This window comes from Dendrobates tinctorius, unplaced genomic scaffold (assembly GCF_039654945.1).
Source record: "Dendrobates tinctorius isolate UK_male_01 unplaced genomic scaffold, ASM3965494v1 ptg000230l, whole genome shotgun sequence".
Classification (NCBI taxonomy): domain Eukaryota; kingdom Metazoa; phylum Chordata; class Amphibia; order Anura; family Dendrobatidae; genus Dendrobates; species Dendrobates tinctorius.
Window position 1 is genome coordinate 3532569 of NW_027361897.1, and position 12086 is coordinate 3544654.

General features: G+C 40.7%; 1 protein-coding gene across 7 annotated transcripts in view; it reads left to right on the forward strand.

Moving 5' to 3' along the window:
- Nucleotides 1-11023, forward strand: part of LZTS2 (leucine zipper tumor suppressor 2) — a 156222-nt gene extending 145199 nt beyond the window's left edge. For all 7 annotated transcript variants that reach the window (XM_073555783.1, XM_073555782.1, XM_073555781.1 and 4 more), the window contains 3 exons: nucleotides 435-1022; nucleotides 5782-6051; nucleotides 7333-11023. In XM_073555783.1, coding sequence (XP_073411884.1) covers nucleotides 435-1022; nucleotides 5782-6051; nucleotides 7333-8037 — 1563 coding nt within the window. In that variant the 3' untranslated portion in view covers nucleotides 8038-11023. The remainder of the gene's footprint in view (nucleotides 1-434; nucleotides 1023-5781; nucleotides 6052-7332) is intronic.
- Nucleotides 11024-12086: the final 1063 nt, after the last annotated feature.

The following is a 12086-nucleotide window of genomic DNA, read 5'->3' on the forward strand; positions in this document are numbered from 1 at the left end:
ATTTTCTCCTGATATCCTTGTGAAAATAAAAAAGTTTGGTTCCGATGTAATTTTTTTTGTGAAAAAAGTAAAATGTTCATTTTTTCCTTCCATATTGCTTTATCTTGTGAAGCACCTGAAGGGTTAAAAAACTTTTTCAATGAGGTTTTGTGCACCTTGAGGGGGTGCAGTTATTAGAATGGTGTCACTTTTGGGTATTTTCTGTCATATTGACCTCCCAAATTCACTTCAAATGTGAGGTGGTCCCTTAAAAAATGGTTTTGTAAATTTTGTTGGAAAAAATAAGAAATCGCTGGACAACTTTTAACCCTTATAGGTTGAACTCGATGCACTGATGTCTACCTTCAACCTTACAAATGATGAAACTATTGTATGCTGTTGTAATGTTTAATTCATGATCCATCAAATATATTGTATCCTGCTTTTTCTTGCAGAACATTGAGAAGACCTTGATAAAACCAACAGCTTTCAAACCAGTGGTGCCGAAAAAACGGAACTCTTCCTTACAATATCTTGTCCAAAGGAATGGAGGCCCTAACTTATCTGACAGCCAAGGAAGTTTACACCTTCTTTTCAATGGCAACTCAATGGGGCCGAACGACAAGCACAACAGCTACAGGAACAGTTCCATCTCTGGGACCATGTCAGATTCTGGCCGGAACTCTCTGTCTAGTCTTCCTACCTATAGCACGGGCTGTAGTCAGCAGCTAGAGCCAGTCAGCATGTCCATGGGCCACATTAACTTAGAGAATCACAGTAACATAAATGGTTTTTCTGAGCGAGTGTCACGAGCACGGACACGTCCTTCAAACTCTGACAGTGGACGCTCATCTTCCAGTAAAAGCACTGGCTCGTTAAGTGGAAGAGGGAACCAGTCGTCAGATAGCGGCTCATGTGATAGGTCACCCATCATCAATGAAGAGATTCTTATCAGAGATTTGGAAGAGAAATTAAAAGACCGGGAGATGGAACTACAGCATCTGAAAGAAAATCTGGATGAAAACGAGGCGGCTATTTGCCAGGTTGGGAATTAAAACATTGAAGCCACTGATATTTTTTATTCTTCTATACTAAGGACAAATCTAAATATTTAGTGGCAAAAATGGGATCTAATCCGTTTCTTGGCACTAAATATTCCAAAACTCAAAGTCTAGTATAAGTGGATTTCCATATAAAAGTGATCCTCTTGTATGTATGGTGTTAGTGGGGTTTGGTCAATCTCCTAAACTTGGTGCAGTCTTACTAAACGTTCATAACTGCTCAGATTTCCACTGATGACTCTGCTTAGAAAGACTCCACCGATGTAAATGTATGTAGTATATATCTATGCCGTATGATATGTTTGTCTGGATTTGTACACAAGCTCATCCTCAAGTTGTCCTCTTCTGAGAGCCATTTCTGGGAAGCAGACAGCTAGTATGGCTACCACTTCTGATACAGTTCTAGATGTCAGTGCAAAGAGATTACTATACTGCCCAACCCTGCTGCTGACTCTTTTGTAGAAAATAACGCCACCTCACGTGTTTTATCTGCACTGCCCTATTCTAAGCGTACAACAAGCACAATGGGGTGTGTAGAAAGTTCTTTCATAGAAACCATGTGGAAATGGTGTGTCCAAAACGAAAAATAAACACCCCTACAGTGGGTGAAATAAGTATTGAACACATCACCGATTTTCTAAGTAAATATGTTTTTAAAGGTGCTGTCGACATTAAATTCTCACCAGATATCGATAACAATCCATCCGATCCACACAGGCGAAATCAAACCATAGATGTCCATAAATTAAGTTATGTTTAATAATGAGAAATGACAGGGGAAAAAGTATTGAACATGTTTACCTAAATGTATTTAATAATTAGTACAAAAGCCTTTGTTTATGATGACAGCTTCAAGACACCTCCTGTATGGAGAAACTAGTCGCAGGCATTGCTCAGGCAAAAACGCTTACAAGAAGCATCCCATCCATTTTAACCCCTTCACGACCTTTGACGCCACATAGGCATCATGAAAAGTCGTGTCAAAACGACCCATGACGCCTATGTGGTGTCATGACTTTAAAAGCCCCCCTGCGGGTCGGGTGACCGGGGTCACTGAAAGGTTCACCCGACCCGCATACAGACGACACCTTAGAGTTAACTCTAGGGGGCATGGCTTAGCCCCCACGTGCCTAAGATCGCTCTGATTGGCTGTTAAAAGTGAAACTGCCAATCAGAGCAATTGTAATATTTCATCAATGAAATTTGATAAAATATTACAAATCCAACCATGGCTGGAAACACTGAACCGACCCCCCCCCCCCCCAACTGACTAACAGCGCCGATCGGCCGCTGCCACCATCTGACGGTGCCGATCGGCAGCCGCTGTGAAAATCTGCCCCCTCCGCCTTCCCTCCAGTCCCCCTGCCCTCTGATCACCCCCTCTCACCCTCCACGAGGCCTCCGAACTTCCTCTGGCCGTCCCGGTGTCCCGCCGTCCCGGATCATCGGCGCCACCATCTTGGAAAAGGGCGGGCGCATGCGCCGTGCGCCCGCCAGGGATCTGCGACACTGCAGATTCATTCATTTATTTTGATCACTGTCACAGTGATCAAAATAAATAAAAAAGTAAATCACCGCCCCCCTTATCACCCCCATAGGTAGGGACGTATAATAAAATAAAGAAAATATTTTTATTTTTCCATCAGGGTTAGGGCTAGGGTTAGAATTAGGGTTAGGGCTTGGGTTAGAATTAGGGTTAGGGTTGGAATTAGGGTTAGGGCTAAGGTTAGGGTTGGAATTAGGGTTAGGGTTGGAATTACGATTAGGGCCGGAATTAGGGTTAGGGCTGGAATTAGGGTTGGGGTTAGGGTTGTAATTAGGATCGGGATTAGAGGTGGGTTGGGGTTGGGATTACGGTTAGGCTTGTGGTTAGGGTTAGAGTTGGGATTAGGGTTAGGGGTGTGTTGGTTAGGGTTGTGGTTAGGGTTATGATTAGGGTTGGGATTAGGGTTAGGGGTGTGTTGGGGTTAGGGTTGGAGATAGAATTGAGGGGTTTCCACTGTTTAGGCACATTAGGGGCTCTCCAAACGCGACATGGCGCCACCATTGATCCCAGCCAATTTTGCGTTCAAAAAGTTAAACAGTGCTCCCTCCAATTTGAGCCCCGATGTGCGCCCAAACAGTGGTTTACCCCCATATATGGGGTATCAGCGTACTCAGGAAAAATTGCACAACAACTTTGGGGGTCTAATTTCTCCTTGTACCCTTGGGAAAATAAAAAATTGGGGGCTAAATAATTATTTTTGTGGAAAAAAAATTATTTTTTATTTTAACGGCTCTGCGTTATAAACATCTGTGAAGCACTTGGGGGTTCAAAGTGCTCACCACACATCTAGATTAGTTCCTTGGGTGGTCTAGTTTCCAAAATGGGGTCATTTGTGGGGGGTTTCCACTGTTTAGGTACATCGGGCTCTGCAAACGCAACATGACACCCGCAGACCATTCCATCAAGTCGGCATTTCAAAACATCACTACTTCCCTTCCGAGCCCCAACATGTGCCCAAACAGTGGTCCCTCCCCAGATATGGGGTATCAGCGTACTCAGGACAAACGCGACAACAACTTTTGGGGTCCAAATTTATCCTGTTACCCTTGTGAAAATAAAAAATAGTGGGCTAAAAATCATTTTTTGAGGAAAAAAAAATATTTTTATTTTCACGGCTCTGCGTTATAAACTTCTGTGAAGCACCTGGGGGTTCAAAGTGCTCACTATGCATCTAGATAAGTTCCTTAGGGGGTCTAGTTTTCAAAATGGGGTCATTTGTGGGGGAGCTCCAAAGTTTAGGCACACAGGGCCTCTCCAAACACGACATGGTGTCCGGTAACGATTGGAGCTAATTTTCCATTCAAAAAGTCAAATGACGCTCCTTCCCTTCTGCGCCCTGCCGTGCGCCCAAACAGTGGTTCCCCCCCACATATGGGGTACCAGCATACTCAGGACAAACAGGACAACAACTTTTGGGGTCCAATTTATCCTGTTACCATTGTGAAAATAATAAATAGCGGGCTAAAAAAATATTTTTGAGCAAAAAAAAAATGATTTTTTATTTTCACTGCTCTACGTTTTAAACTTCTGTGAGGCACTTGGGGGTTCAATGTGCTCACCACACATCTAGATAAGCTCATTGGGGGTCTAGTTTCCAAAATGGGGTCACTTGTGGGGGAGTTCCAATGTTTAGACACACAGGGGCTCTCCAAACGCGACATGGCAACCGCTAAATATTCAAGCATATTTTCCATTCAAAAAGTCAAATGGCGCTCCTTCCCTTCTGAGCCCTGCCGTGCGTCCAAACAGTGGTTTATGACCACATATGAGGTATCGGTGTACTCAGGAGAAATTGCCCAACAAAATTTAGGATCTATTTTATCCTGTTACCCATGTGAAAATGATAAAATTGATGCTAAAACAAAATTTATGGGGGAAAATTAAAATGTCCATTTTTTTCCTCCACGTTGCTTTAGCTCCTGTGAAGCACCAGAAGGGTTAATAATCTTCTTGAATTTAGTTTTGTGTAGCTTGAGAGGTGCAGTTTTTAGAATGGTGTCACTTTTGGGTATTTTCTGCCATATAGACTCCTCAAAGTGACTTCAAATGTGAGGTGGTCCCAAAAAAAAATGGTTTTGTAGATTTTGTTGTAAAAATGAGAAATCGCTGGTCAACTTTTAACCCTTATAACTTCCTAACAAAAAAAAAAATTTGTTTCCAAAATTATGCTGATGTAAAGTAGATATGTGGGAAATGTTATTTATTAACTATTTTGTGTCAGATAACTCTCTGGTTTAACAGAATAAAAATTCAAATTTTGAAAATTCCGAAATGTTCAAAATTTTTGCCAAATTTCCGTTTTTTTCACAAATAAACGCAAAAATTTTAGACCTAAAGTTACCACAAACATAAAGCCCAATATGTCACGAAAAAACATTCTCGGAATCGCTAGGATGCGTTGAAGCGTTCCTGAGTTATTACCTCATAAAAGGACACTGGTCAGAAATGCAAAAAATGGCCCGGTCATTAAGGTCAAAATAGGCTGGGTCATGAAGGGGTTAATGAATTCCGCACGTTTTGTGCATATTGATGCGGGTTTTTTTCCGCGAAAAAAACTCATCACGGTAAAAAAAAACGCAGCATGTTCATTAATTTTGCGGTAAAAAAACGGATTTTCTACTATAATTTATGAGACTGGGGATGCTCCGGAAAAAAGGCATAAAAAACACGCAAAAATTGCGTGAAAAAAAAGTGCATATCCTGGGAAGGAGTCCGGTTTAGTCAGGAATTTTCTGCATACGTGGGTACATAGCTTAAAACAAAAAAAATTAGATTGAGTGTCACTCAGGACACTTGTAATTTGATCATTGGCAGGGGCTAGCATTTGTTTTGCCACAAAAAAGAGATAAGTGAGGAGTCAACATTGAGACCAAGTCAATGTGGATCCACCATACGTGTAACATGTCACCTTTTGGAGGCGCAAAAAGGAAGGCATTAGGGTAAGCAAGCGCCGTGTGTGCTATCCGCGCACGGACCATACATGTGGAGTATTTTATGGCCTTTACGGACCAACAGCTGCTTTTACATTTTAGGCTTTATTGGTGACTCCATGGCTCCAAAAGTGACACCTGTTGCTAAACATACTGGTTCTGTGTTTCTGAACATGGCTTCACCTCTTGGTCTCCTGGTATAAGGAACAAGGATAATTGTGAGTTAATGGCTCACACACGTTTTTATATGTTCTGTCTAAAACAGGTTTATGAAGAGAAGCAAAAACGATGTGAGCTGGAAATGGAGGATCTCCGACAAAGCTTTGCCCTGAAAATGAAGCAGGCTTCTCAGAAGGCTCAGCGGGTGCAGCAGGTTCTGCAGCTCCAAATATTCCAGCTACAGCAAGAGAAGAAAAAGCTGCAGGAGGACTTCTCCCAACTTCTCCAGGAGAGGGAATTGCTGGAGAAACGCTGCGCCTCATTCGAGAGAGAGCAAACCGAGCTCGGGCCACGGCTGGAGGAGACCAAGTGGGAGGTATGATGGTGGTTACTCTTAAATTATATGTTAAATAATTGCTTTCCTCTCTCAATTCACTGAAGACAGACTTTTCCAATTACTAAGATAGGAGATGACAGTTGGTGCTTTAAAACTCTATGGAGAGGGGAGGAGCTAGAGACAGTGTCATTCCATTGCAAGTTCTCGTGAAACGACAGATACTATTTTCCATAGAACTTAATGAGCACCAACTGTCATATATTTCAGTAATGGGAAAATCTGTATTCAATAAAGATAGATTTAACCTGTGAGCTGAGGATTTTCAGCATGAAAGATCAGTCGAGAAGGAGAAAGGAGTGGATTTCTCTGATAAAGTATGTTACTTATTTTAATTAATAAAAAATATATATATATGTAATTTCTATTAATGAAAATAAAAATAAAACATTATTTACTTTGATGCATTACTATTTTAGGGTAACTATATAACAGTGATTGGTGGATAAAGCTAATCTTAAAGTGTGGCCTATTTTGTGTTTTTTTTATATTACTATTTTTTATAGTCTGTACGTCTAATATCATAAAAAATAATTGGGTGAACTTTTCTTTTTTTTTTTTTTTTTTCACCCTTGCATTATATTTTTCATTTGTAGTACCGAAAATACACTGTAAAATAGTATTAAGGACCAGGACTACACAGGTTAAATATAAGGTGGGCAGTCGACAGGACATTTATGGCATACACTATTGTTGAATAACAGCGTACCACTTGGGGTCAGAACGATGGGACCTTCACCATCAGCGGAATGGGGGTCAGTGTCTCACATCACTGGCCTGACGTTGGGTGAAAGGAGAGGCGAGCAGGAGCGCTTCTCAGGAAAGTCTATGGAAAGTGCAGAAGCAGTTGATCATAGTCACAGTCTTTAGACTCCTATAGATTTGCTGTAGAAGGAACTTTTTGCTCCTCATATAAAATGGGAAACCGGAGACACCGGGCCAATGAGTGGGATATTTATGATATGTGTAACTACTCTAGCAACTAAATTTATAAGTATTTTAGGGTATACTAGAAAAATGATAATTAGGGGTATTCCCAGAATTTATAGTTCTTAACAATCCATGGATGGATTAGAAAGCTATCCTCTGTCCTATCCATAGGGTATAACCTTTAATTCTGGGAATTTAAGATTGTTTAAGAAGAGCTAAAAGATTTGCAGAAAAAATATTTATTCTCCTAAAATGTGTATTGTTAAAAACTAAATCCCTGAATGGAAGAGACGCAGATGGTCCATGGCTGACCTGTCATGTTTTCTGTTCTAGGTTTGTCAGAAATCGGGTGAAATTTCTCTACTTAAACAACAGCTGAAAGATTCTCAAGCTGAGCTGTCTCAGAAATCCAATGAGATGATACTGCTCCGTTCCCAGCTGAGAGACACTCGATCTGACCTTCAGATTAGCGAGGAACAAGTTCAGGAACTTCAGGACACCGCTCACACGAAGACGCTGGAGTTAGAGGTGTGCGAGAATGAGCTGCAACGCAAGAAAAACGAGGCCGAACTGCTGCGGGAGAAGGCCAGTAAGCTGGACCAGGAGGTGGCTAGTCTCCGAGAAGCCGCCGTAGCCGGTCTCCGGCATGGACTTTGCCACTGCTACGAGAAGGAAGATCCATTTTTGCTTTACGAAAGCGATGAAGCCAAAGCACAACGTCAAAATTCTGACAACCTCCAGAGCCTAAAGCAGTACATGGAGAGATTAAGGGAGTCCTTGATGATCGAAAGGAGAAGAAACCAGGAACAATTCGAAAGTTTTGAAGAAGAGCGACGCGTATGGCAAGAAGAAAAAGAGAAGGTGATCCGATATCAAAAGCAGTTACAACACAACTACATCCAGATGTACCAACAGAACCGCGAGCTGGAGAGAGACATTAAGCAACTTTCTCTGGAACTGGAGGCGAGGGAACTTGATGAATTTGACTTGCATGCTGCTGAGATTCAGTTTGAAGAGATCACAGCCACAGAAATTTAAAGCCAAGAAAGTACCACTTATGCCTTTTTTTTAATTTTTTTTTTGGGAGGGGGGTACATTCCAGCAGTTGGTGTTGCCAAAAAGCAACTTGCCTACATATGCTGTTGCATTTATTGTATAAAACATATCTTGCTTTTCTATTGACCGAGGAACTCGAACATCTAATGGACGGGACATTATGCGCGAATAGATGTCTAAAAATTTCCAAGATGAGTTAATAATTTCTATCTGACGTGAATGAGAAGGGAGCCGTCTCCACGCTCGCTAGCAATGCTAACCTTGCCTAATGGACCAAAGCAATGTTGTTGGGCAGGAACGTTGACATTATACATTTTGGGTCTTTGTTTTATTTTTTGTTTTTTACGTTCCGTTCTCAGGACAGCCATATTTGTTGTGGTCACAAAGATAAGGATTTCGGGAAGTGACGAGCAGAGATGCTTCCATTGGATGCCTATGAGTGTATTTTAGGGCGCTGCAACCCTGTTTTCTTGCATTCTTTCTCATTTGTCGCTGTTATTATTACTGTGGCCATATTTGTGAATGTTTTTGCGCTCACATATAACAGCCGTCATTCGCTTTAGGTTTGTACTCTTCATTGACACTGTGGCAAAATTTAGGTCACCTCCTTGTAAATAATGTAAGATAAGAGGTTTTGTTTCCCCTCCCCCCAAAAAACCAAAATGACTGGTTTTGTAAACTTACGACTAGCACCTTCGTCTCTACTTCTTCTTATCTGACAAAAGTAGTCGCTTTCAATCTCAGGTAGGAGTATCGCTAGAGCACAATCATAACACAGGCATCAAATAATACCATTTGCAATAGAAAGACTGTTCCTTCTCCAAGTTCTCAGAGGGTCTGTAGCTCACTAAAATGCGACCAAGCCATATGTGACCGCTGAGAGTTAGAGGATCTCATGCTACTTTTTGTGACTCTTCCCGGATTTTATCGATTATGATTACAATGGCATTTATCCAGAAATTTATTTCTACTACACTTCAGTGACTGACTGAATTCATAAACTTTTCACCATGAGCACTGTCAGATCAATGTATACACTAAACACAGAACTAAAAATAACTAAAATCTCCTATTCAGATACTAAATGAGATGGGTAACAGTTTATCGACCCACTCATGTTCAGTATTTGCTCAGTATTTTACATTCACAGTATTTGTAAGCCACAGCCAGGAGGAAAAGTATCGCCAACTCATGGTTTTGGCTTCCACATACTGATGTAAAATACTGACCATATACTGAACGTGACCTAGATGTATCAAAAGGCAAATCTCCTACCTGGTTGGTAGCGAGGGAGGTGATGACATGAAGAAAAGTTCCTGTAAATACCTCCTTTACCCATTGACTAACTGGAGACTTTACGGAAGAACAGATGACAGTGGCTGTTTGTGGTAACATGAAAAAGGGTTCTGCATCTGTAAGGAGAAATCAATGACTGTAACAGGGTGGGGGGGTTTTAACGTAATTTTTCTTCGTGCACAGAACCAGGATCATAAAGTTTTCTGGCTCCTTCCTGATTTAGAACCTGGGCTGCACCCCAAGCATTGCTCGTAATAATGGGCCTGGTTTCAGTTGACAGCTTAGCTGATATCCTTAAATGAATGGGTTGTCCACTACTATAAAATTATAAACCTAATGGGCCCAGGGTAGAGTAATAAAAAAAAATTCTGTACTCGCTTTCCAAACCGGAGCTGCTCCTTTGCAATTGATACTGTAAGCCCCACTTGTCACCACCATCTAGCGAGGAGGTGGGACTGGCATCACTCTGCTGCCAATCAGTAACCGCGATTGGCTGCAGCCTTCACATTCCATCTGTACCGCAAGATAAGTTGTTTTTTCTGTTGGGACGAAATGTGAGGGGAACCTCTCCACCCACACTGTGCTGGAGCTGGATGCTGGCGACTGGCTTGGAGCACGGTGCCGAGTGCAAAGGAGTAACTTTGGTCTATAGGAGGTGGGTACACTTTTTATTTTCAGTACTCTGTGCCCCTTAGGTTCAACTTTAATAGTAGTGTTCAGCCACTTTCACCTCTTTGCGTCATATCATATACATGTATGTGATTGCGGGGGGTGATAAAGTGTGGAAGGGGCTCAGGAAACGTTATATAGCCGGCATTTAAGCTGCGGCAGCGGCTGTTAGAGATTGACAGCAGCATTTAAATGGAACACTCGCCATTACGCGCCCATACCAGATCCCTTCGGTTTCTTTTTTTCATTTTAAGAATTTTTTTAAAAAATTTAAAAGTTCAAATCGCTATCGCTTTCCCCAATTAAAAAAAAAAGAGAAAAAAAAAATAGACATTTGGTATCATCACATTCATAAAAGTCCAATCTCTCGATCCTTATTTGATCTCTCAAAATATAAAATTAAGTAACCTGATCTGTAAACGCTGTAGCGAGAAAATGGATCAAAACAGAAGAATTTCAACTTTTCTGTCATCACCCCTCTCTAAAAAAAAAAAAAAAATTACTAATGTACTAATGTTGTTGATTGAGCTAAGTGTCTTGAAAAATTGTGACATAAACCACTCAAATTTTTTTATCACAAATTTCTGATTTTTTTTTTTTCTACGCGTAAATGAAAAAAAAAATAATCTAAGTTTAGTATTGCTGTAATCATATTGACCTGGAGAATCATGATTCAGAGTAATTTTTACCACTAAATGTATGGTAAAAAATAAAACTCAAAAAACCCCTGGTGGTATTGCATTTTTTTCCCCAATTTATTTTATTGTATGAGTAACGCCAGCTTCATTATCTTCCAAGATTAATAAATGCTGAAAATATGAACCCTTTGAGTAAAATGCCTAAATACCATTGTAATGACCTAAGATAAGGGACAGGGAATGAGCGAGGTCTCACAAAGGTATGTGTATCAAAGCCAATGCAAAATACAAAGACTTATTCCCATACTTCATGGGTTACTTGTTTGTGAGCCTAATAATAAAACCTGGCGAAATCCAGAAATGAATTCTTATGCCTTTTGTTGTCTATTAATCTACTTGCAGGTGAAATGATTCACGTGTCGCCCCCTTTGTGAAAAGTAGTCAGTCAGTATAAAGCTCTGGCAAAAATTAAGAGACCACTGCAAAATTTTCAGTTTGTCTGATTTTTCTCTTTCTAGGTATATTTTTGTGTAAAATGTACGGTAAATTGCTCTTTTACTCTATAAACTACAGATAACATGTCTCCGAATTTCCAAGCACTAAATTTTGTATTTATTTTCAGAAAATGAGAAATGGTCAAAATAACGAAAAAAATGCAGTGCTTGTAGACCTCAAATAATGCTAAGAAAACAAGTTCATAATCATTTATAAACAACAATACTAATGTTTTAACTCAGGAAGAGTTCAGAAATCAATATTTTATGGAATAACCATGATTGTTAATCACAGCTTTCATGCGTCTTGGCATGCTTTCCACCAGTCTTTCACGCTGCTTTTGGGTGACATTATGCCACTCATGGTACAAAAATTTAAGCAGTTCTTTGATAGCTTGTGACTATCCATCTTCCTCTTGATTATATTCCAGAGGCTTTAAATGGGGTTCAGATCTGGAGATTGTGCTGCCCATGACAGGGATTTGATGTGGTGGTCCTTCATCCACATATTGATTGACCTAGCTGTGTGGCATGGCACATTGTCCTGCTGCAAAAACCAGTCTTCAGAGTTGGGGAACATTTCCTGAGCAGAAAGAATAAACTGTTTTTCCAGGATAACCTTGTATGCCGCTTGATTCAAACGTCCTTCCCAAAGATTAACTTGCCCAATTCCAGCCTTGCTGAAGTACCCCCAGATCATCACCAAAGCTGAAAATTAGACTCATCAGAGAAGATTACCTTACTCCAGTGCTCTATGGTCCAATCCTTATGGTTTTTGGCAAACTTCAGCCTGTCTCTCCTTTGCTTCTCATTGATGAAAGGCTTTTTTCTAGCGTTACATGACTTGAGCCCTGCCTCTATTACCCTGCCCTGTTACAAACTGTTCTTGCCGTGCACTTCACCCCAGCTGCCATTTGCCATTCCTTTTGTAGGT